The sequence below is a fragment of the Erythrolamprus reginae genome, chromosome 11 (genome assembly GCF_031021105.1).
Source record: "Erythrolamprus reginae isolate rEryReg1 chromosome 11, rEryReg1.hap1, whole genome shotgun sequence".
NCBI classification, from domain to species: Eukaryota; Metazoa; Chordata; class Lepidosauria; order Squamata; family Dipsadidae; genus Erythrolamprus; species Erythrolamprus reginae.
The window spans coordinates 22,282,252-22,308,161 of NC_091960.1; the positions used below are offsets into that span (position 1 = coordinate 22,282,252).

General features: G+C 38.9%; 1 protein-coding gene across 9 annotated transcripts in view; it reads left to right on the forward strand.

The window, feature by feature from the left end:
• C11H1orf94 (chromosome 11 C1orf94 homolog) overlaps window positions 1-25,910 on the forward strand; it is a 75,099-nt gene that overhangs the window by 36,559 nt on the left and 12,630 nt on the right. For 6 of the 9 annotated variants that reach the window (XM_070763643.1, XM_070763645.1, XM_070763646.1 and 3 more), the window contains 4 exons: window positions 10,731-11,398; window positions 22,928-22,990; window positions 23,416-23,585; window positions 25,605-25,679. In XM_070763643.1, coding sequence (XP_070619744.1) covers window positions 10,825-11,398; window positions 22,928-22,990; window positions 23,416-23,585; window positions 25,605-25,679 — 882 coding nt within the window. In that variant the 5' untranslated portion in view covers window positions 10,731-10,824. The remainder of the gene's footprint in view (window positions 1-10,730; window positions 11,399-22,927; window positions 22,991-23,415; window positions 23,586-25,604; window positions 25,680-25,910) is intronic. The other 3 variants (XM_070763650.1, XM_070763651.1, XM_070763642.1) reach the window with 1 other exon arrangement.

Below are 25,910 nucleotides of genomic sequence, written 5' to 3' on the forward strand. Positions count from 1 at the left end.
ATTTGACCCAGACTAAAAATTGTTCATTTTAGGCACTTGTATTGGTCTTTTCGAAAACTCTTTTCACTTGGAAACTATTTTGAACATTTCTGCACACAATGAAATGAAAATTGAAATGAAAGAATTAATGCTTATACTTTTATTTTGCTCATAAAAGCCTTCCCCCCTGTTTTTGTGAATTTCTTTTAAATGTATAGATAGTTTTGCCTGCAAACAACGTACAATTTTACAAAATTTGGTGTGGAATTACTAGTTTGAACATTTCTGAACATAATGATATGAAAATTGAACTGAAAAAAATTATGCTTATTTGTTTATTTTTCTCATAAAAGGGCCGAACCCCCCCCCCATTTTTTCAAGCATGTCAATTTATAAATTTTTCTAGGCTCCTAATTCCAAATATTTTCAATAACTTTGGCATTGAATTACCCGTTTGAACATTTCTGAACATAATGAAATGAAAATTGAACTGAAAACATTGATGCTTATTTGTTTATTTTGCACATAAATGTCCCCCCCCCCGCTGTGTTCAATTATTTCAATTTATATACAAATTATGCTGTTAATTTCAAAATTACATACTTGTTTTTAGTAAAATGGATTTCTTTCATAGAATTAGTTGTCTGGCTATCATATGCTTGCTTTTCAAAAGGATATTCCCAATATTTCTACCCAAATCTATATAAAAAGTGAAAATAATGGCACACAGAAAGGCTGAGGGGAGTGGCCCATTTGTGAGCAAAATAAACAAATAAGCATCATTTTTTCAGTTCATTTCTATTTTTCTTATGATCAGGAATGTTTAATTTAGTATATCAAAACTTTTGGGGGGAAATTCCTTAGATTTGTAGCCTTAAAAAATATAAACTGACACAAATGCTCAAAAAATGGGGGGGGGGCTTTTTGATCAAAATAAAAATATAAGCATCAATTTTTTTCAGTTCAATTTTCATATCATTATGTTCAGAAATGTTCAAACTAGATTCCCAGTGAAAAAGGTTTTCAAAAAGACCAAATTTAAGTACCTAAAAAAATATTTCTGGTCCAGGCTGTATTCGACCTGAAACAGACTCAACGTGAGTATTTTTGCCCAGAAAAAAGTTAGCCCCCACCCCCAAAAAATATTTTTATGATTATCAGCAATGTTAAATTTAGTAAATCAATGCCTAAGATATTAAAACTATTTTGGATTTGGAGCCTAAAAAAAATGTAAAGTGAAAATGGTTGCAAGCAGCCAAGGGGGGGGGGGGGCTTATTTCTGATTTTAAAAAACCAATAAGCACAATTTTTTTCAGTTCATTTATATTTTTCTTATGATCAGGAATGTTTAAACTAGTAATCCCACACCAAATTTAGTAAAATTGTACACATTTTGCAGGCTAAACTATCTATAAATTGGAAAAAAAATCACAAAAAAGGGGAGGATTTTATGAGCGAAATAAACCAATAAGCATTATTTTTTTATTTCAATTTTCATTTCATTGTGTGCAGAAATGTTCAACCTAGTTTCCAAGGGAAAGAAGTTTTCAAATTGACCAAATATAACCACTTAAAATAAAGAATTTTCAGTTCGAGCCACACAGACTCAAAAACAGTATTAGTGTGACTTTTTTTTGCCCAGCAAAAACTAAGCCCCCCACCCCCCCAAAAAAAATTTCATACAGAGAACCCCTGAAATGATGAAAAGTCATGAAATTTCAAGTTTCAGAAATGCAGGGAAATTTTTTTACAGGATCCCAAACTTCGATTTCGAGTCTTATAGACTCGAAACATGACAGCAGGATTAAATATAAGATGAATTATGATTAGAATTACTCACTGAAAGGTCAAGAGGGAGAATGAGCAAGTAGAAAGAGGAGGGAGAAGGGAACTAGTGGAGGGAACTAGGAAGGGAGAGGGAAGGAGAAAGAAGGTAGAAGGAGGAGATGGAGATAGAGGGAGGGGAGCAGTGGTGGGCTCCTACGGGTACGGTCAGGCACAGTACCGGTAGCAAAATTTAGATTTTTTTCTTTTTTTCCCTTCTGCACTCTGGGTATGTTTTTCCTATCATAATAAATGAGGTTGAATGTGTATAATCTTAGAAGAGCTGTGCGTGCATGTGTGTACATACACTTTATATAGTACAGATAAATCGGGTGGGTTACTGCCCAGATGTTGGGGAACGCAGTGGGGTAGCAAAAATGGAGCTCCACCCGAGAACACCCAATTTGCATTGAAAGATGTTGAAACAAAATGCACAAGCCATGCCCACAGCATGGTAGAAAAATTTTTTGTAGCCCATCACTGGAGGGGAATATAAAGAAATGAGGAAAACTGACTTATAAATAGCAGTAAAAATAGGTGAAAAAATAGGATATTGATTTATGGTATATTGGATAAAATGTATATGTATGTATGTTTTGATATTATTATGGTATATGCATAGATGTATATGTATGTAGTATGTATGTATGTATGTATGTATGTATGTAAGTATAAATAGATGAAGATCTTACATCTTGGGGAAAATCCACAAGACATTTATAATGATATAGCAAGGGAAGTTCACCTTGAACTTCATGAAGGAAGAACAGAATATAATGTCATTGCTCCTAATAAAAACAAACAGTCAAACATTGCAAAGAATATGGAGTCACTCACCTGTGTTGCACTCTCCCCGTGAAAAATTCACTCCTGTGTTATCTTGACATCAGCACACTGTGGTTTAGTGGAAGTGAGGAAATCATATATATACACAAACCATTCATAAAACAGTGACCTGTAAAAGAGGAGATGGCTACTTAGGTTGACATATAATAATCAAGACAAAATGAACTTTGCATCCTTGGATGAGAGGCTGAGAGTAAGTTTTGCCCCCTACATTATTTCTTGATAGGTTTCTCTACAAAGGATAGGGGAATAGCCAACCTAGGCATCTGAAGTCAAATGCCATGTCAGCAATTCATCTGGTCCTTGGATGTAGAGGTAAAATAAATGTTGGGTTAATTCAGAGCAACTATGGTAATTTAGGGATGAAGCAGAACCTTCTTTTTTTCTTTTGATGATCAGGCAAGTATTCCAATGTGTACACTTCATAAGATACAGAAAAATAACAGAACAATTTGCTTGTCTCAGTTTGGGAGTTATTTGAATGAAAATGAACAGAAAATCTGTTCAATTTACAAAGTAATAAAAGCTGCCTTAATGACATAGTGGTGCCATAATTAGAGATAATGAAGTAATATGCAGTTTACTAAGAAATCTGGCGTGATATTTATATATATAGATAAGTACTTATGCAATGGGTGCTATAATACCAGCTGTTCTGCCTTCAGAGCTTATCATAAAATAAGTAACTTTTTAACAAAAATTCTGCTGGGTGATGGCAATTGATAGTGTGTGATCAAAGTGGATTGGCATTTGGGGGCAAGTACTTATTTGTGTTTCCAGATGGTAGCATTCTATAAATCCTTACTAAGACATCTAGGTTTCTCAAAATACTTACAAGTAAAGATTAATTACTGACCATGAACACTTGGTTAGCCCTTTTCTGTTGTGTTTGGCTCATTTCATTTGGTAGAGAATTCACTTGGTTTATTGTCCAATGTCTCCACTTTCTGGATGTAATCTGAGCTGTACTATCTGTGTTTGATATATCCCCAAGTAATAATAACAATAAAGTAAATTCAGGGAAATGAATTTTTTAAAAATGAAAATCCTTCACCACTTAACTCCAGCAGAAAATTTCTCCAGAAGGTATCATTTCAACTTGTAGAGTTAGCAAGCAGGGTAACAAATGAAGATACATGATGGCTGTTTATTCTTTAATTCATGAAGTTTAGGTGAAAAGTCTAGTGAGGATGTACTCTGATTTTTGGTGACTTCAAAAAAATGCTTGACTTGTTTCAAGTAATTTAGAAGTTAAGATTCAGTAAAGACACCATGAACTTGAGTTTGATCTCTGGTGGCTTTATGGACATATCCAAGTAATGTTCTTAACAGGAATAGTTGCTAACTACCTATTTCCAGGATAGCTTTCCAACTTCCCAGTCTGGCCTGCTCCCCTGGAATAATTTCCAGGTGCTCCCATCTTTCTTCCTCTATCTATGTTAGCCAGGTAAAAGGAATAAATTCAAACCCCAAATGATGTGGAAGTACTGGTGATGATGACTAGGAACCATGTTTCAACAGAAATTCCTCTTCTTTCCACATGGTTTACTGTATTTTCAATGTAATTCAGCAATAATTTCTCTTATTCCTCTTGTCATATCTGCCCACCCCCACCCCTTTTAACAACTAAGTCTTATTTAATTTTAATGAAAGAGAAACTAGTTTTCTCATTTCAAAGACCATTTCAGAGAAATTGATAACCTTCTCACTTAATTGGTTGCAAAGTAGGATTATGAATGTCTTATCTTTCACAGAACAATATTTTGTCCAGTTATCTGCAGCCTCTTTGGCTTCTCACATTTATAGGCAGAGGCAGAGTGAAGATGGAAGTTTAATTATTTATTAGAGTTGGAAGGGACCTTGTAGGTCATCTAGTCCAAATCCCTACTCAAGCAGAAGTCCCTACATCATTTCAGACAAATGGCAGTCTAGTTTTCCTTTGAAAGTCTCAAGTGTTGGAGCTGCAGGCAAGTTGTTCCACTGGTTGATCACTCTCATTGTCAGAAAGTTCCTCATTACTTGCAGGTTGAATCTCTCCTTGGTCAGTTTCCATCCCTTGTTCCTTTGTCTGGCCTTCTGATGCTTTGGAAAACAGCCTGACCCCCTCCTCTCTGTGGCAGCTCCTCAAGTATTGGAACACTGCTATCATGCCAGCCCTGGTTCTTCTCTTCGCTAGACAGGCCATGCTCAGTTGTTGGAACTGCTCTTAGTATGTTTTAGTTTCCAGTCTCCTTATCATCCGGGTTGCTTTCTTCTACACTTTCTCTAGAGCAGTGGTCCCCAAACTACGGTCCGGGGGCCGGATGCGGCCCGCTGAGGCAATTTATCCGGCCCGCAGCAGCCCACGAGATTTTATCAATAGACATAATAAGCTCCCGAATCTCCTGTCCACTCACTGCGGTCTGCTGCTGAGCGAGGAGGCAGTACAGAGGCAAGGGGCGGGGAGGATAGGAGCGAGATAGAGAGAGAGGGAGAGAGAGAAAGAGTGAGAGATACAAAGAGGGAGAGAGAAAGAGAATGAGTGAGAGAAAGAAAGAGAGAGAAAGAGAGAGAGAAAGAGGGAGAGATAGAGAGGAAGAGAGAAAGGGGGATAGATGGAAAGAGTGAGATAAAGAGAAAAGAGAAAAATGAGAAAATGATGGAGAGAAAACGAGGGAGAGGAAAATGAAACAAATGAGAGAGAAGGAAGAAAAGAGAGAGGGAAGAGAGAAATGGAGAGGAAGGAGGGAGGGAGGGAAGGAAGGAAGGAGAAATGGAGGGAGTTTGTTGATTTAAGTTTAAATTTACTTGTTAATAAAGAAGTATAAATTACTTTATTACTTCATTATTTAATTACTTCTTTATTTTAAATATTGTATTTGTTCCCAGTTTGTTTTTTACTTTAATAAATAAGATTTGTGCAGTGTGCATAGGGATTTGTTCATAGGTTTTTTTTATAGTCCGGCCCTCCAACAGTCTGAAGGACAGTAAACCGGCCCCCTGTGTAAAAAGTTTGGGGACCCCTGCTCTAGAGTGTCAATGTCTTTTTTCTACTGTGATGACCAAAACTGGAAGTGAACATTTTTGAGTAACTGAACTACTGCCACCGCTGAGGAAGTACTTTCCTTGGACAAATATTGGATAATTTCTCCTTACACAATATAATATTTTTTTGTGGGGGGAGTCTCAATTTATATTTTTTGAGGATTCAGAAAGACCAATTGTGTTCTCCTTTCCTTCTTAGTTATGGAATTCCTTCCTTAGGCAACTTCTTTTAATTCTTCCTATTCATTTTTGGACCCTGGGATATTCTCTCAAATGTTTCTGTATGAGACATTAAGTACCCATTCAGAAGTTATCAGCAAACACAGAATGAATATGCAAAATAAAGCATTTAGTCCTGTCTCCAGGCCACATCATCTAACTTGATTTCTAATCAGCTGAAATGTAATCTTTGCAACAAGAAGCCTTTTTTTACCCATGCAAATGTTCTATAGCTCCCAGCCTCTCTCAAGATTTCCATCAAACTGTATTTTTTTTTTAAAAAAACATGAATTAAGAGGGGGAAATGCCCAGCTGGGAGGCAGTACCTAGGCAACCAAGATCACTGGAGAATGCTAAGGAATATTCTGGTAAGTACTTAGATGGGGATGTTCCAGGGATTCATACAACATAGAAGACACACAATCCCAGTATTCCAGAAAAGATTGGGAAGATGAAAATCAATAGATTTTCTTCTGATCTCAGAAAAATTTTATGGATATGTTGATGAAATCACTTTAATTAATTTATCTTTTCTTTGATATACAGTGATCCCCCGATTATCGCGAGGGTTCCGTTCCAAGACCCCTTGCGATAATCGATTTTTCGGGATGTAGTGGTGCGGAAGTAAAAACACCATCTGCGCATGCGCGCCCCTTTTTCCATGGCCGCACATGCGCAGATGGTGGAGTTTGCGTGTGGGCGGCGGGGAAGACCCAGGGAAGGTTCCTTCGGCCGCCCAACAGCTGATCTGCTCCGCAGCGCGGCAGCAGCGAGGAGCCGAAGATGGGGTTTCCCCGATGAGAAAGGAAGGGAGTGACGTCATCGGGTGGAAAAATCGCGATATAGCGTTTCGCAAAGATCGAGATCGCGAAACTCGGGGGATCACTGTATACTGAGTGCATATGCACCAAGACAAATTCTTAGTTTGTCTAAACACACTTGGCCAATAAAATTCTATTCTATTCTATTCTATTCTAAAGGTGATTTTACTCAGAGGAAAATGTATTGAATATATAACAGGAACATATTACCCTGGGGGGGAATTATTGACCCCCTCAGAGAGGGTCCTCAACTTGGGTGTCCTCCTCGATCCACAGCTTACACTAGAGAACCATCTTTCAGCTGTGGCGAGGGGGGCATTTGCCCAGGTTCACCTGGTGCACCAGTTGTGGCCCTATCTGGATCGGGAGTCACTGCTCACAGTCACTCATGCCCTCATCACCTCGAGGTTTGACTGATGTAATGCTCTCTACATGGGACTACCTTTGAAAAGTGTTTGGAAACTTCAGATCATGCAAAATGCAGCTGCAAGAACAATCATGGGCTTCCCTAGGTATGCCCATGTTACACCAACACTCCGCAGTCTGCATTGGTTGCCGATCAGTTTCTGGTCACAATTCAAAGTGTTGGTTATGACCTATAAAGCCCTTCATGGCATCGGACCAGAATATCTCCAGGACTGCCTTCTGCCGCACGAATCCCAGCGACCTATTAGGTCCCACAGATTTGACCTTCTCCGGGTCCCGTCAACTAAACAATGTCGTCTGGTGGGACCCAGGGGAAGAGCTTTCTCTGTGGTGGCCCTGACCCTTTGGAACTAGCTCCCCCCAGAGATTAGGATTGCCCCCACCCTCCTTGCCTTTCATAAACTCCCTAACCCTGGTATTCTCCTCAGGTCTAAAAGGACCCGAAATGAAGTTTGACTTTTTCTCATTTGAGGAGTTCTTTCTAAGTGTGTTTGGGGGGGGGGGGGTTGGGGGGGATGTAATTTTGCTGGGCAAAAAAAGTTACCAATGTTACCCTCTGGGTCCCTTTAGACCCGGAGTATAAAAAGGTTGGTTCTAGCTACTGGAATGGTCTTTTTGAATACTTTTTTCACTAGTATACGAATTTGAACATTTCTGAACACAAGGAAATGAAAATTGAAGTGAAAAAATAATGCTTGTTTATTTTGCTCATCAACCCCCCCCCCGTTTTTGTGAATTTATTTATTTATTTATTTATTTGTCCAATACACAAATACATAGGAAGAAAAATAGACATGTAGTAATATATATAAGGGTAAAGTGAACTTAGAGGAGAGGATATATGAAAGAAAGAAAATATATATGATAAGTGAGAGAAAGGAAAGACAATTGGACAGGGGACGAAAGGCACACCAGTGCACTTATATAAATTATGTTCATTTTCATCTAGATTATGCTGCAAAATCTTACTTTTTTAACCATCTTTGGCACTGAAATACTAACTTGAACATTTCTGAACACAATGATATAAAAATTGAAATGAAAAAATTGATGCTTATTTGTTTATTTTGCTCAGAAAAGGGCCTCCCCCCACAGCTGTGTGCACTTTTTTCAATTTATAGATAGAATAGCCTGCCAAATCAGAATTTTTTGACCATCTTTGGCATTGGCATACTAATTTGAACATTTCTGAACATAATGAAATGAAGAAAAAAATATGTTTTGAACACTTGTTGTCCTCCCGGTCATATGTGACCCGGAGTAAAAAAGGTTGGTTCTAGCTACTGGAATGGGGTTTTTGAATACTTTTTTTGCTAGTATACTAATTTGAACATTTCTGAACACAATGAAATGAAAATTGAAATGAAAAAAATTAATGCTTATTTGTTTATTTTTCTGAGAAAAGCCTGACCCCCCTGGCTGTGTGCAATTATTTCAATTTATAGATAGATTAGCCTGCAAAATCCTTTTTTTTTTTTCATTTCATTTTTCATTTGTTTGTGATCAGGGATGTTCACATTAGTGTACTAGTGAAAAAAGTATTCAAAAAAACCCATTCCAGTAGCTAGAACCAAACTTTTTATACTTCGGGTCTAAAAGGACCCGGAGGAACACAAGGGTATAATCTTTGCAAACATCATTTTTTCTCAGTTCAATTTTCATTTCATTATGTTCAGAATGTTCAAATTAGTATGCCAATGCCAAAGATGGTCAAAAGGTTCTGATTTTGCAGGCTAATCGAGATAAAAATGAACAAAATTGCACAAAAATGGGGGGGCGGCGAGCTTTTATGACCAAAATAAACAAATAAGCATTAATTTTTTTCACTTTAATTTTCATTTCATTGTGTTCAGAAATGTTCAAATTAGTATACTAGTGAAAAAGGTATTAAAAAAAACCCATTCCAGTAGCTAGAACCAACCTTTTTTACTCCAGATCACATATGACCCGGAGGACTCCAAGTGTTCAATATATATATATATATATTTTCATTTCATTATGTTCAGAAATGTTCAAATTTGTATGCCAATGCCAAAGATAGTCAAAAATTTCTGATTTGACAGGCTATTCTATCTATAAATTGAAAAAAGTGCACACAGCCGGGGGGGGGGGGCTTTTTTTCTGAGCAAATAAGCATCAATTTTTTCATTTCAATTTTCATATCATTGGGTTCAGAAAAGTTCAAATTAGTTTCCCAATACCAAAGATGGTTAAAAAAAGTCAGATTTTGCAGCCTAATCAAGATGAAAATGAACAAAATTTCACAAAAATTGGGGTGCGGGATTTGATGAACAAAATAAACAAATAAGCATTATTTTTTCACTTCTTTTTTCATTTTATTGTGTTCAGAAATGTTCAAATTAGTATACTTGTGAAAAAAGTATTCAAAAGACCATTCCAGTAGCTAGAACCAACCTTTTTATACTCCGGGTCTAAAAGGAGAGAGAATACCATGGTTAAAACCCATCTCTGCCGTCAGGCATGGAGGAATTGAGTTATCTCCCCCAGGCCTATATAGTTTATGCATGGGGGTTTTAGTTACTTTTAAATATTAGATTTGTTGTACATTGTTTTATTATTGCTGTGAGCCGCCCCAAATCTACGGAGAGGGGCGGCATACAAATCTAAATAATAATAATAGTAATAATGATAATAATGATAATAATAATAATAATAACAACAACAACAACAACAACGTATGATCCAGAGCTCAAGGAAAGAGATAATGCAGTGTAATTCCATTGTCCACACAGATACCATTTCCTACCACTCTGACTGAATTATTTTATTAATTTAGCCAACTGACAATTTGACCAGGTTCTCTTAAGACCATCAGTTACAAATCTCATTGTTTACTTATGACCAAGTTACTTATGATCTTGGCTAGCAGGCTTTTTGATAATAAGCTGAGAATGTTCAGTATGAACTGAGGTAGATGGGCAACCAAACACCTGATAAATACATAAATGTGTTTTATTTTTCAACACAATAGATGTGCAAACCCTGAAAACGCATTAATTCATAAACCAACTTAAATGAACTATATGAAAAGATCCTTCATGGGTGACTTCAAGAATAGTCCAGTAAAAGGAGATACTAACTTTTAGCTGTATGTCAAAATAATGATTTTGTTTTGGGGTTTCTGTATGGAATGCTACTGTGAATGCTACTGCTCAGCAAAATCAATTCTCAAAAAGATTTACTTTGTTGTTCTGATAATGGTGTATGTGTGCGTGTGTTACATTTCTGTTTTTAACTTTTATTTTTTTAAATTGTGGGAAGCTGCTTTATACCAAGTCTGATCATTTGTCCAGCCAACATGGTCTTCACTCATTTCTTAGAAAATGCTATCCCCAACAGCATCTGGAAATTCCCTAGGCTAAGATCAGATAGTTTTTGCATGAAAACCATGTACTCTGCTATTGAGCTACAGCCATTCCCTTATCTAATTTGTAACATGTCATTTATTTATTTATTGGTATGTTACATTGTTTAAATTGAATTAGTAACTGAATTCACAGAGTGGAAAGATGAGGAGGATGCCCTTAATAAATCAATTCCATATAAATGTGTTCTTTCTCTTTCGCGTAGATATTTGGAAACTAGCATTTGCAAAGATGAAATCTCTCAGCTGGTTGAGCAAGAATATTTGAGTCTTACCCAAGAGAATGCAACAGAGATAGAAATGCAAAGATCTGAAGATGAGAAAGTGCCTCCTGTTGCTTCAGTTAAAGCCCCAAATAACAAGCAGCTACTCACGCTTTCTGATGGGGATCAGGCTTCAGGTGAGAAGGATTCAATGGAAAATGTCTACAGGGCACTCACTGGAAATAAAAGAGATGTGAAGTTGAAGTCTATTTGTGATGTCCAATTGTCCACCAAGTCTACTGTCACAGGCATTTTACTCCCTGCAAAATTAATCCATAAGAATAACAAAAGCACAGAAAGTGGAAACAATGCAATGGCTTCCAACACTCAAATTGCCAAGCTCTTGGCTCAGCTCCCACTCAAGCGTGTTGAGGCTACCAAAACTCTGGACAGTAAGTTGGTGGCTGAAGAAACCAAGCTCATCAAGGATCTATTGCAAAACAATGTTTTTGGATCTGTGCCCCACAAAGACAGTATTACAAGGCCACCCCCAATTATGACAATAACAGAAAGTCAAGGATCAGGTCAAAAGAAGCAACTCCCAGTCTTTGCCAAGATCTGCTCAAAAACTGAATCTGAACTTGTGGCTGACGGACTCTGTCAAAATCATGGTAAGAATTGTAGACTAACAAATAGTAAATTAAATAAGAACAGACCCAGAAAACATAAATTTTAATGTTGGGCTCAGACCCACCTTACAATTTCTTAAAATACTTCTTTCTCATAGGAATAAATTTTTAGTTTACTACATTATCATCAGGAAGTGTAAGAATTTCTAATTTCTCTGGATAGTTTGTATAACTTTATTTTTGGAGGTAGCTGAGAGTTCACTTCCAGTGACTGGAAGAGAGCAAGTACCCAGAGAATATTTGCAAATTATGCTCTGGTCTGAATGCAAACGTGGCACAAAAGATTACAAAAAATAATTATCTTTATTAGTGAGCTAATCAATAAACTACTAAAATTACTAAAACAAGCTAAAAACAAAGGAATATTCAAAACATTCGGAGAGGGGCGGCATAGAAATCTAATAAATTGAATTGTATAAATGCTACTGTAAGATTTGGAGGCAACCTAATTCAGGATATTATCCAGATAAGAGGAGCCTATGAGCTTTAGTGTGAATTCAGCCAAGGTGTCTAAGTTCAGCCTAGCGCAATAGAGCGGCCATCTTGGGACTTAATAGATAACAGATTAACAGTGTTGGAAGGAACCTTGTAAATCATCTAGTCCAGAGGTCCCCAACCGCCGGTCCGCGGACCAGGACCGGGCCGTTGGGGGTTTTCAGCCGGTCCGCGGCGGCGCTGCCCTCCCGGCAGAGAACATTATGCAGGACGGGGTGGGGCGTCGGGCGGTGACGCAGCCCTCCACACTTCTCCACAGGGCGGGGAGAATCAGGAGGCTCCTTTGGCGGCTGGGGGCTGCCTGGCTTTGTGATTTTGGCTGGGGGGGGGAGTTAGGAAGGTCCTACTTCTCCCCCCCCAGCCAAAAATTCAAAGCCTATCTGCTGGATACGGGCGATGAGTGGGACAGAGCGGCGCGGAAGCCTCTTGCAGCAGCTGCCACAGCCACCGGCTTCGGCGCCGTTCGTCCCGCCCATCGCCCGTATCCAGCAGAAGCTGCTGCCCGAGTGCTCTTGGCCGGCGGGATTCAAAGTGCTGGGGTGGGGGTGTCCTGACAGCCCCCCCACCCCAGTGCTTCGCCTCCCGCTGGGACACCCCCCACCCCAGCACTTTAAATCCCGCCGGCCAAGAGCACTCGGGCAGAAGCTTCTGCTGGATACGGGCGATGGGCGGGACGAACGGCGCCGAAGCCGGTGGTTGTGGCAGCTGCTGCAAGAGGCTTCCGCGCCGCTCTGTCCCACTCATCGCCCGTATCCAGCAGATAGGCTTTGAATTTTTGGCTGGGGGGGGAGAAGTAGGACCTTCCTAACTCCCCCCCCCCCCGCCAAAATCACAAAGCCAGGCAGCCCCCAGCCGCCAAAGGAGCCTCCTGATTCTCCCCGCCCTGTGGAGAAGTGTGGAGGGCTGTGTCACTAAGCTCCACCCCTCCATAACCCCACCCCCATATGACCAAAGCCCCCCCCCCCACCGGGCCGTGGAAAACTCGTCTAACTTAAAGCCGGTCCCTGGTGCTAAAAAGGTTGGGGACCTCTGGTCCACTCATCCCCTGCCCAAGCAGAAGAACCTACACTATGACAGATGGCAGTTGAAAGAAGTTCTAGAAGTTCACTATTAAACTATTAAACCTATTTTCATCCAGTGTATTTTTGGTTTTTCTTTACTTTTTGCTACATTGAATTTCATTTTGTTAGAAAGGGCTTGGTGTTCAAGTCTGTCAAGATCCATCTGGATCTTGAGCCTATCATCTAGGGCAGGGGTAGGCAAAGTTGGCTCTTCTATGACATGTGGGTTGTGGTCTACTGTGTTGAATGCCTTGCTGAAGTATAAGTATATTATGTCCATAGTAGAAGAATGAAGAATGAAATAAGATTGGTTTGGCATGATATATTTTGAACAAACCCATGCTGACTTCTAGTTATTATCTTTTCCAGTATCTTCCTGGGTATTGATGTTAGGCTGAGTGGTCTTTAATTACCTGGGTATGTTTCTTTTCCTTTTTTGAAGATGGGAACCACATCAGCTTTTTTCCAGTCCTCTGGTAGTTCTCTGGTGCTCCAGGACTTTGAAAGATGTAGTGCAGTGGTTCTGAGATGACATCTGCCAACTCCTTTAGAACTCTGGGATGTAATCCATCAGGTCCCGGTGATTTGTATTAATCAAAATCAGACAGGTATTCTCTTACCCTTTTTTTTTTGTTTATTTTAAGTTTTATTTCTAGTCTGTCTTTTACAATTATGTTTTTTGGTAGGTTGGACTATAATTTGCAAAGAATCAGTTAGCTCTTCTTTCTCTCTGCTGCCTGTTACTTCCTTGCTATCTTTTCTCTTTAAAGGACCAACTGTTTCCTTGAATTCCTTAATTATTTTCTTATTATTTATATGTTGGAAGAAACATTTTAAAATTATCTTTGACTTTTGTTGCAAGTTTTGTTTATTCTGAGCCTTTTTATCTTGACATCATCTTTCAGATTCTGGCTATCTGCTGATATTCTGCCTTAGTTATGTGTTCTTTTTTCAATTTTTTTGTACTTGTCTTTCAATTTGTCAGAGAGATCTTTGTGCAGCCATACTAGTTTCTTCTTGGGATTTCTTGTTTCTCCTTTTAAATGGTATTGTGCTGGTCTGGGCTTATATAATAATATTTTTCAGAGATTCCCAAGCTTCTTCAGTTGTTTTCCCCTTTAGGATTTTCATCTAAGGAATCTTTCCCAAGTTCTCCCTGAGTTTGTTAAAATCAGCTCTTTTAAAATCTAGGACTCTGGTATCATTATGTTCTATTGCTTGTGTTTGCATTATGTTAAATTCTAATATGACATGGTCAATCTTATTCAAGGTTCCTGTGGTTTCACCTCCCTCTATCACTTCTTATCTTCTTTATCTCATCAAATTCAGTTTGGAAAATCAGCCTGATGAGCCAAAACAATAGCTTTTGAATCAAATTTCCAAACCAAAATTTTGCCCTGGTGAACAAAGAACTGTTGAATTACCACTTTATCTGTACATGAAATAAGCATATGGATAATTGGAAAAGAAGGCATGCTTACACTTTCTTGGTGTTTCTGACCAAAAAATAACAGTAAAAAATTGCAAAGCAATGTATTTAGACTTCTGTGCAGATGATTTTTTTTTGTTTTCTCATATCAGAAAAACTGGAAAAACTGTTGTTTTTTATTTTATGTATTTATTAATTAAAATTTTAGGCTATCCTTCTCCCCTACAAGGTTACCTTGAGTGGCTTACCAGTTTTTTAAAAAATAATTAAAACATTAAATCTACACAGAATAAAATGTTTTAAAAATGTTTCTTTTCAAGGACACATGCCAGTGGTAATATAGAATAATTGATAATGTACTTTTCAAATTTCAACTTAGGCACATGCCAGTGGTAATATAGAATTTGTTTCTAAGACTATATCTGTTGGATGGAGGATATCGGAGTCTTCAGAGAGGGGTGGCATACAAATCTAATAAATAATAATAGTAATATGAGAAAAGGATATTGTCTCCTTTTACTGGAGATTTTATAACCCCAATCAGCTGCCCAAAATGTCTCCTTTTGGGGGATTCTTCAGCCATCTCCTCAGGCCATGCAATTTAATAGTCTGTATTCCCTAGTCTGGGAATATTTTTGTCTTCCAGTAAGCAATCACCTTCCAAGAAAATTCCCTCAGGAATAAGAAAAAGCAAGATGTGGTGGAGAAATTTTCCTGTCTTTATTATTATTATTGTTGTTGTTGTTATTACAGCCTTAACACAAGAGGTGCATATTTAGTACTTGATGCTGTTTACATATGCGTAGAAGCATTCCGGGTGTGTGGGCGGAGCATCCCAGGCAGGTGAGCGGAATATTGCAGAACCGGGCCAAACCGGAAGCAACCGACTGCTGCTCCACAGGCATAGCTCATGTAATTTTTAGTTTAATAGAATTTCAAGGCCTGGCCAAGAACTTTTTGAAGGAGATTTCTTGAGATATCATGAGAGCTTTTTTTTTTTTTTTTAATTAAATAACGTAAGTCTTTCCCAGAATTATCACCTTCAAACTTAGATACTGGATGAAAAGCTGCAGGGAGTCAGATGACACGTAACTTTATTGTTGTAATTTTATTACTTGTGTCAGCTATAATAATCAGGCTAAATGTATTTGTTCCATCAAATAACTAGAGACACTAATGTAATTTTACCATTTTTTTCCCTTGGCCATTTTTTATATTTGGGGAGATTTTATAAGGATCATTAAAAGAGAATTAAAGAATTAAAGAATCAAAAGCCAAGAAGAAACATTTTGTATTTCATGATTTGGACAGAAAAGACTTGACTTGCCACTTGTCCTTCCATATGGGACAATTTAAAATTGAGATTTTTGGGAACAATTTGAACTTGATTCTCCAAACTAGATAAGTTGGTTAACTGAGTGATTGTTTCACTTTCTTTGAGAATATTAAGATTTACCAACTTGATATACTTACTGCTTTTCTTATTTTCTTTTGGAAAGAATTTCCAAATATTTTAAGTACATTTATTTTAAGGTTTGATGTTGAAAAGTTGCCTAGTGAGGAGTTTTCCTCACTTACAGAAATGAATTCAGAGTTCTTTTTTAGATGATCTGAAAATAGTGATTCCTTAAATTCCTAATCTACCATGCAAGATTTGCCTTGTTTCAGGTATTTTTTCCCCACTGAGTATATGGTTTCCAGAGAGAATCGTTTATATTTCAGAAGATGTCAGTTCTGTTTATTTTTAGTCTAACCTTTTTCATTAAGTGGCAATTTCAAGAGTGCTTTGAAAATTAACTTATCTTGCAGTATAGTACTTGTAGTTGTTTGATTGCTACTATCATATTATGATTTGGCTCATAACCTGTAGCTAGCATGATGTTATTAGCCCGGGAACATCATATTAGCATATCCAGATGTTATCTCCCATCATCTATCTACTTTACTGGTGAGAATTTGGAAAGTCAAGACACAGCCTTTCAAGGTTGTCCAGTGTTATTGTGACATGTTATAACCAGGATGGCGACCCTATGGCACACATGCCACAGGTGGCACTGGAAGCCATAGCTGAAGGCATGCAAGGCTTTGCCCTATGTCAGCTCCAGCATTCATGCACATGCTAGTCAGCTAATTTATGGCCTTGGGGAAGGTTGTTTCGCCCTCCGGAGGCTTCAGGGAAGCTTCCCTGAAGCCCCACAGTGAAAAAAGCACCCAAAGGGCAAAGCAGAAGTTTGGAAAAACAGACTTCCAGTTTGCCCATCGTGCTGTTTTTTGCACTCCAGGGCTTCAGAAAGCTTCCTTAAAGGCTCCAGAGTGCCCAAAACAGCACAATGGACAAACCAGAAGACCATTTTTCCAAACTTCTGGTTTTTCATTTTTTCATTGTCCCAGACTTCAGTGAGGCCTACGCACATACACAGGAATGGTGGTGGGGGATTGTGTACATCTACAGAGACAGGGGGGTTGTGCATGTGTGCGGGGAGGGAATGGTGTTACATGCTAGCACATGTGCACACACTCTTTTGGCATGTGCACCAAAAAAGGTTTTTTATATGTGTTATAATAACAAAATTATGCAAGTTTACCTGCATTTTTACTTCTCTCCTTCTTATACACCAGTGAGTCATGAAGGGCCTTATCTTGTTCTCTTCTATCTTTTTTGTTTTTATAATGACTTCTGAAGGCTATTTTTGTAATGGCTTCTAGACCATCTCCATGGCTTTCTACAGATGGAAAATTTCACAGCCTAAGAATGATTCCCTTTTGAAGTATTCTTTGGGTTCTCAGACCTAATGTTCTTCAGCATCTGTTCTCAGGGCCTTTGCCAATGGCACCCTTTAGGTGGTTAAATCTTTAAAAAGGGAATATAATTCTGATTTCATCCGTGCCAGTAGATGTTTTATCCTAGTCCAGTGATGACAAACCTTTTTTTGCTCGGGTGCCAAAAAAGGCATGCATGCACATGATAGTGCGCACTTGTGTGCCTACACCCATAATGCGATGCCCCCCTCTCTCTCCCCCACATGTGCACACAACTCCTGCTATGATGCCAAACACACACACACATCAAGATGTGCACAGGGCTCACTGAAGCCTCCGGAGCCTGTGGAGAACAAAAAATAGCTGATTTTTGGCCTTCTGGAAGGCAGTAGGGAGGTGATTTTAGCCTTTCCTGGGCTTCAAGAAAGCCTCCTGAAGCCCGGGGATGGTGAAAAATGGCTCAACAGCCCAACCAAAAGTTCATTTTCAAACTTCCAGGAGGCCTGTTTGGTCTTTTTTTCACCATCCACAGACTCTGGAGGTTTTCCTGAAGCCTCAGGAAAGTGAAAACATCCTCCCCACATAGGGCAATGCCTTGCATGCCCTCAGATGTGGCTCTGCATGTCATCTCTGGCACACATGCATAGATTTCCCATCATGGTTCTTGTCTGTTAGATACAGTATGTTTATAAAAACCTACCATTAGCTTCCTTACATGTTTTTTATATTCTATGATATTTTCATACCCAGAAAGATCTTATTGATTGACATACCTTGACTATACTTTTTTTTTTAAAGCAACAGACTTCTAGAGTTTATTTAACATAGTCTATTGAAAGAAGGTTGGATAAAATTACAGGTTGAATAAAATTGCAAGGATATTTGCAACTGGATTCCCCCACCCCTTAGGATTCAATTTATCTCCAAAGTTCCTACCCTGAAGAACTTTTCAATCTCTTATTTGTGGTTTCTGAGTGAACTACTGTTAAGGCTGTAGTGGTCCCTGATAATAGAAGAAATTTTAACCATAAAAATGTGAAACATTCTGTGGTTCTAAGCATTTCCTTGTATCTTCCCAAATATAAAGATACTTAATTCCTGGTAGAAACAGAATTCAGACTCCTAGTTATCCTGAATAGTACATTGAATTTTACAGGTCTATGTATAAATATGGACATGAGCACATGAAAGAATACAAATAATTGGGCACAGTAGGACGGACGGTAGGCACACTGGTACGCTTATGCATGCCTCCTTACAGACCTTTTACGAATGGGGTACGTCAACAGTAGACAGTTTGAAGTTGAGGTTGTCAGAGTTTGAGGAAGTAACAACAGAGTTGGGTAGAGCATTCCCAGCATTGACCACTCTGTTGCTGAAGTTGTACTTTCTGCATGAAAATATTAATATAAATGAATATTATATTATACAAATGAATGAATACAAAGATAACCTTTGTTAAAACAGAGTTTAAAAAATCTGCAACCATTTCAGCTAGTAAGAATATTTGGAATTTTGAAAGCATGTCATGTGCAATCAGACAAAATTGTTTCAAGGGAAGAGCCTATTCAAAAAATTCCTGCCATCATCTTATTTACCCACAGACAAATAGATGAAATTTCCCATGTCACTCCAAGATGCTTTTTAGTCCTATCATCTCAATGGACTGTTTGTTCATTGGAATAGATGGATACTCTTCCAGATAAAGGTTAGAATTTAATTTTCTATGAAACCTAAATGTTATCTTGGAAAATAAAAGGGTGGGTGGGTTGGGTGGGTGGACGGACGGACAGACAGCTAGATAGATGATATCTATCTATCTATCTATCTATCTATCTATCTATCATCTATCCATCTATCCATCCATCTATCTATCATTCATCTATCCATCTATCCCTATCCATCTATCCATCTCTCATCTATCTCTCATCTATCAATCAATCAATCAATCTATCCATCCATCCATCCATCCATCCATCTATCTATATATCATCTATCCATCTATCCATCTATCAATAATCTATCCCTCTATCCCTCTATCCCTCTATCCCTCTATCCCTCTATCCCCTTATCCCCCTATCCCCTTATCCCCCTATCCATCCATCCATCCATCCATCTATCTATTTATTTATTTAATTGAATTTGCATGCTGCCCCTCTCCGAGGACTCAGGGCGGCTCACAAGATAAAGAGACAATAGTAAAATCAATCCAATTAACACATAAAAACAATCCTTAAAAATCTACTTTAAAACTTCTATTATCATTCATTCAACAAGCTACGGCAGTGGCATCCTGGCTTCGGGGTTTCTGAGAGGAGGCTCAGAGAAGCGGGAAGCCGCCAACTTGGCTTGAGGGTGCCGAGGGGAGGCGACTCTGACCCCCAAGCAGACATCCCCCCAAGCGCTTTGTCTCCTGCCGGGCAAGGGAGGGAGGCAGGCATGGCCGGGCCAGCTTCGGAGGGTCCTGGTGGGCAGCAGTTGCAGTTCAACCAGCCGATGGGCAGGAGGGGCAAGGAGGACTCTGAGTGGTTTCTCCGATATGGAGAAGCCGTGCAGGCTCACCGGAGGGAGGGAGGCGAAGCGGCGGCCAGGTTAGGACTCCGGGCCACAATTTCAACTGGTTGCCGCTTCTTTGGCCGGAGAGACAAAGGGGAGTGTCTGGTTGTCCCCGTGGGTTCTGGAGGAGGGGGAGGTGGAGGAAAGGGAGCATCTTGCCCGGCCGCTCCGTCCCCACTTCGGCGTCTTCCACTGGCTGGCATATGACTGGCTTCTCAACTTCCCTTGGACGAAAGTGGGCGGACAAGCCGCCAGGCAGCTTCCCATGCATGTCAATCCAGCCCCGACGCTCCCTCTGGGCAGCATCCCTGTCTTTCCCCCCACTCCTCCCCTCTCCCCCGAACAAGTATCCGAATGCCCGCAGTAATAAGGCAAAAGGGATGAGTTTTGGGATTGCACGCATTATTCGCTTTTACATTGATTGCTATGGGAAAAATTGCTTCTTCTTATGAACTTTTCTACTTACAAACCTGGTCACAGAATGATTAAGTTCGTAAGTAGAGGTACCACTGTATTTCATTACAAGCAGAGGAGTGAAGGACTCTTCTTGTGAAATATTTCTGGATTCTCTCAATTGTATTAATGTCTAATATGCAATGCAGGTTCGAGACAGGTGAGCTATATTCCAGAATTGGTCTAACAAAAGTTTGGTAAGCTCTGGTTAGCAGTGTAATACAGTATTGCCAGAGATGAAGCAACGTAAGATTATATTAAGAAAGTGCCTTTTTGCCAATGTTATTCCAATGGGCTCTAGCACTTAGGTTGTTGGATATGAGTACTCCAAGGTCTTTGACAAAGTGATGGTCATCTACAAGTTCGTTTCCTCCAAGTTTGTATTTTGTATTCTGATTCTTTTTGCCAACGTGCATTTGTTGGTTGAAATTTGAAATTGCCAATTGTTGGACCATTCTGCTACATGATCAACATCTTTTTGAAGGGTAGCAGCATTGTCAGTGGCATTAAATAATTTAACATCATCAGCAAAGAGAACACAGTTGCTTCTAATATGATCACAAAGATTGTTTATGTAGAATATGAAAAGTGTTGGTACACCAACGTTGACAGGAGCCGGATTTGATATGGCATTTCCTATTTTGATCACTTGTTTTCTGTTAGACAGGAATATGGTTGCCCAATCATGTAGGGGTCCAGAGATGCCATGGGATTTTACTTTCAGAAGTAGTTTGTCACATACTGCTGAAACAAAGGCTTTACAAAAATCTATGTAAATTGTGTCTATTGTTTTACCCTGATCAAATTGAGTAGTCCATATGTTTTTGCAGTGTAAGAGTTGCAGATTACAGGATATTTTTTCCTGAAACCAAATTGTTTGTTGGAAAGTAGGTTATTAGTTTCTAAGTGGAGTGTAATGGATTGGTTTATGATTGATTCGATGACTTTGCAGGTGAAGCAATCCAAAGAGATTGGTCTGTAATTTTCAATGTTACTTGGATTCCTTTTTTGAAGGTAGGTTGAGTAAGGAGCTAGTCGTGAAGGATTTTAAAAAAAAATTATGCTTAGAGGTTCAGTGAAGGTTGTGGACAGCTTTTTAAAGAAGTATGCATAGTCCATTACATCCAATAGATAGAGATGGTTTTATGTTGCGTAATACCTTCCTAACATTATCTTCTGTAAAATCGGTTTGTGTTAGATCGTTGAAGTTATTGTGGTATGACTAGGAAATATTGGGCATGACCCATTGCTGTTTACAAAGACTGAACTCAAGAATGTATTAAAAAAATGACTTTAACTGTTTTATTGTTATAATCTTTACCATTTGGTGCTGGGATGGGATGGATTTTGAGTCTTTGAGTTGGTTGTTTACAAAGTTATAGAAGGCACGTCTGGAGTTTGTGTGTAGAAGATTTACTTCTTGATTGATGTGATAGCTGATGCATTCACTCTTTATTTGGTGATACAGAATTTTGTAGCAGCTTTCAAAGTTTGTGAACATAGCCTGTTTTATTTTTTCACCAAAGATCTCTTTTTTTGGATTGGAGCTTCCTTATTTTTATGGGTTATTTATTTTTCTTGGTTTTGGTGATAATTAGTGATATATATAATTTAATGACTCTTTGGATTTCAAGAAAAAAAATATCTATCTATCTATCTATCTATCTATCTATCTATCTATCTATCTATCTATTATTTATAATTAGATTTCTATGCCGTCCTTCCCAGTACGACATAATTGTAAAAAGCCAGAAAATAGTGTATGCCAGGGGTAGGCAAAGTTGGCTCTTCTATGACTTGTGGACGTCAACTCCCAGATTTCCTGAGCCAATCAGGCTAGCTCAGGAATTCTGGGAGTTGAAGTCCACACGTCATAGAAGAGCCAACTGTGCCTACCCCTGGTGTATGTCATTCAAGAGATGAGAGATTAGCATCTATGATATCATAGTTGGCTTTTTTAAAGTTATAATTGGTTATCCCATCATTGAGGTAGTTTCTGTAAGGACATATATTGAGACAAAAGTCAATCATGCTATGGTCACTGTTGGAAAAGGGTTCTTTTATTTGTAGTCCATAAATTGAATGTAAACTGTTGCAGAAGATGAGAGCAAGATAATTGATCAGAGCCGGGGTGGTGGAGCAGGTAGAGTGCTGTATTGCAGGCCACTGAAGCTGACTGTAGATCTGAAGGTCAGCAGTTCAAATCTCATCACCGGCTCAAGGTTGACTCAGCCTTCCATCCTTCTGAAGTAGGTAAAATGAGGACCCGGATTGTGGGGCAATATGCTGGTTCTGTTAAAAAGGGCTATTGCTAACATGTTGTAAGCCACCCTGAGTCTAAGGAGAAGGGCGGCATAAAAATTGAATGAATGAATGAAAGAATGAAAGAAAGAATGAAATAATGAATGAATGAATAAATGAATAAATAAATAAATAATTGCTGAGTCTAATATTGTCTATTACTAGTTGATCTAGCCCTAGACTGGTAATAGCATTATAAAGGGTGGAATGTATGGGTTTAATTGTACATTCATTTAGGATCCAGTTTATATGAGGTAGGTTTAGGTCACCAAGAAATATCAGAGAATGTGGGTGGGAGGCTGCCCATGTTAGTAGTGAGGTTAGCTTGTTCGCATGTGTGATGTCATAATGAGGGGCTCTATAACATAGTAGGAAGCAAAGTGTGGTATTTAAGATCAGTTCATGGATGATAGTTTCTGGAAGATTGAGTTCATGTTTAATTTGTACCTTTTTTAGGTTCAGTGATTTCTTATAGAAGATTGCCACTCCACCACCTCTATGGGTTTCACGATCAGCTCGGTAAACATGATAGTCTCTTACTGTGATAATGGAGTTGGGGAGGGATACATTTAGCCATGTTTAGCAGATAAATATAATGTCAAATTTAGTAGTTTTTAATAAGAGAAGGAGTTCAGGTATTTTGTTAATGATGCTTCTTGAATACATTAGTTTGCATTTAAGATTAGCAGTGGTTGATACTGAGGAAGTAAGGGGCGTGGCATGCCTAGTTTTGGTTTATAGGGGTTGGTTTTGGTTAAAGGTGTTTGCCAGCCTATGTGCATTTCGTGAGAGCTTTCTCCTAAGGAGATTGATAGAAGATGGAAACAGTTACCTAATTTTCATAATATATCTGCATTGCAATTACATTGCTGTATACAATTTAGAAAAAATAAATAAAAGAATCTGGCATTCCAGGATATGATTCTGTCCTTTTCTTTTCACAGCAACTTCAACAGTTATCGATAAGAACAACCTTAAATACAGCGGGAATGTGTTTACTCCACGATTTCCAACAACTTCAACTACTACCTCATTGAAGCAACCCATGTGGCTGAGTTTGAACTACCCTCCACCTCCTGTTTTTCCCAACCACTCAAATTTCCCTCAGTATCAGGTAATAGAGACACATATGCTTATTGTGGAATCATTTCTAAGGTACCAATAAATCTGTCTCTAGTGAGCTGGAAGGAAGAAACATCCTGGCTTCAGCATCCCTGGCCTGCATTGCGGGAGTGCATGCATGCGACACTTCTGCGCATGTGCAGAACATCCTGAGCATGCACAGAACATCCATGATGACATCCGGTTGGGGGAGTGGAGCATCACCCCTCCGCCCCTACTGGTTCACCTGAACTGGGCAGAACTGGTAGTAACCCACCATCGGACATAGGAATTCATTCAGTTTCTTCTGGCATGAACACTGCCAGAAGAAATTAGAACACTGCCAGGTCAAATACAATTAGAGAAGGCAAAGGGTCCTGAAGGTATTAGATTATGCATTACTTTATAGGTTAAAGTCAGCATCTGACCAACTGCAGCTGGAATCAAAAATTAGGCAAGTTCAAGTATTCTCCAGGAAATTCCAAGAAATCAAACACAGTGGAAGAAAGCAATAATAAATCACTTTTATGTTATCTCAAAAACCTGCTTATCTTGTCTGTGAAGGGACAGGGAGTCAAGTCAATATGGGGATATCTTGACTTGCATCTCACCATTGGAAGCATTCTCCCTATGAAGGGGACAGATTGACACACAGAATATTTCTGTTTTGATGTTATAAATCTACTTCTTGTAGGGGTTTCACAGTCGCAATACTCAGATGCCATAGTGTCTGCTCCCATGGTAGATTTTTTTATATATACACAATTCACCTTTTTGATTCATTGGCCAGAGCGATTTTTAATTGTTACCACAACAGACTATTAGTGAGTTCATCTTTGGAGGTTGTTAGTTTATTTTTGTAGGGCATGGACAAAATGATTAAAGATGTGCTTTCTTATAATATTAACTCTTTTTACACTAAGTCATATTATTTTATTCTTCATTACAGAAAGTACCCTAGTTCTTCTATGGGTGATTTTGTTCTATTGCTGTTTTTAAATGGTTTTTGTTATTATAGTTGTGGTTGCCTGTATTTTAAATTCATGTCAAAATGAAAGAAAATCCCATAGATTTCTAAAGCCCTGTGAGTGAAAAATCCACCCTTCCTCCCTGTCTAGGTATTATTTTTAATAAAAAATCTCTCACATTGTCAGCAATGGGAAGGAAATGATTTATAACGGCTCAAGGGCTTGTGTAATTCCCCCAGACTGAAGATGGGGCTGAGGGTTAGAATTTTTTATGACGCCCCATTGAACTCACGTCCTGCCTCTTTTTCCCTTGACTCATTTTCCAATAGTTGGAAAACTGATTTTAGAGAATTGGGGGATTTTCAGCTTCAGATTTGCTCTTTGAGGTTTGAGTGCTACCCCTCTGTGAGTTTGGGGAGGAGGGGTACTTCTAAACTACTGTATTTTGGGGACTATAAGATGAACCAGTGCATTAAAATGCACCAAGATTTCAAAGAGGTAAGTAAGAAAATTTTTTTTGTCTTCCCCATCCCCCAGGAGCACTCGACAAGCTTCCCAAACTCTCTGCGTGCTCTGGTTTTTTTGCAAAAATGGATCTATTTTTTGCCTGTTTTTTGCACAAAAAAAAAAGGGGGGGACATGCAGAGATTTGGAGAAGCCTACAGAGTGCTCCTAGGGGTGGGAGGAAGGCAAAAATGCTTCCATTTTTGCAAAAAACATCCTGTTTTTCACCAATTTTTAACAAAAACAGAGGTGGTTTTGCCTTCTCCCCGCCCCCCCAGAGCACTTTGCAGGCCTCCCAAACCTTCTGCGCGCCTCATTTTTGAAAAAAAAAAAAACAGAAAAAATCCAGGCCTATTTTTTTGCAAAAATGGAGTGCGGGGGTGGAGTTTCTGCAGGCCAAAAATGTCTCTATTTGGTGTATAAGACCCATCAACATTTAAAGCCTCTTTTAGAATACGGTATTCTATAGTTCCTAGGATGGCAGTTGTTGTTGTTGTTGTTTCATGGATTGGTTTATGGCACATTATAAATTGGTTTTTCTCTTTATTCATTTGGAACAGAGTTTGTATCAACAAAGGGCACGGATTCCATACCAGCAAACTTTACATCCTCAACTGGGCTGCTATTCCAGACAGGTATTGTGGAAGTTCTGTAAGTCACCTGTAGCATAAATTGAGGGGGGTGAGGGGGATGGGACACTGTAAAACTGAGAAGATCTCTGTGGCTTTGAGTCATTCCATTCTCATTCAGCCTCAGTTGAAGATGGAAAGCAGCAGTAAATCCCTAGAGAGAGAAGAAGGCATTCTCTAGTGACAGTCTGAATCAAGGATTGCCAAATACAGTACTAATCTTGACCATGGGGGCCA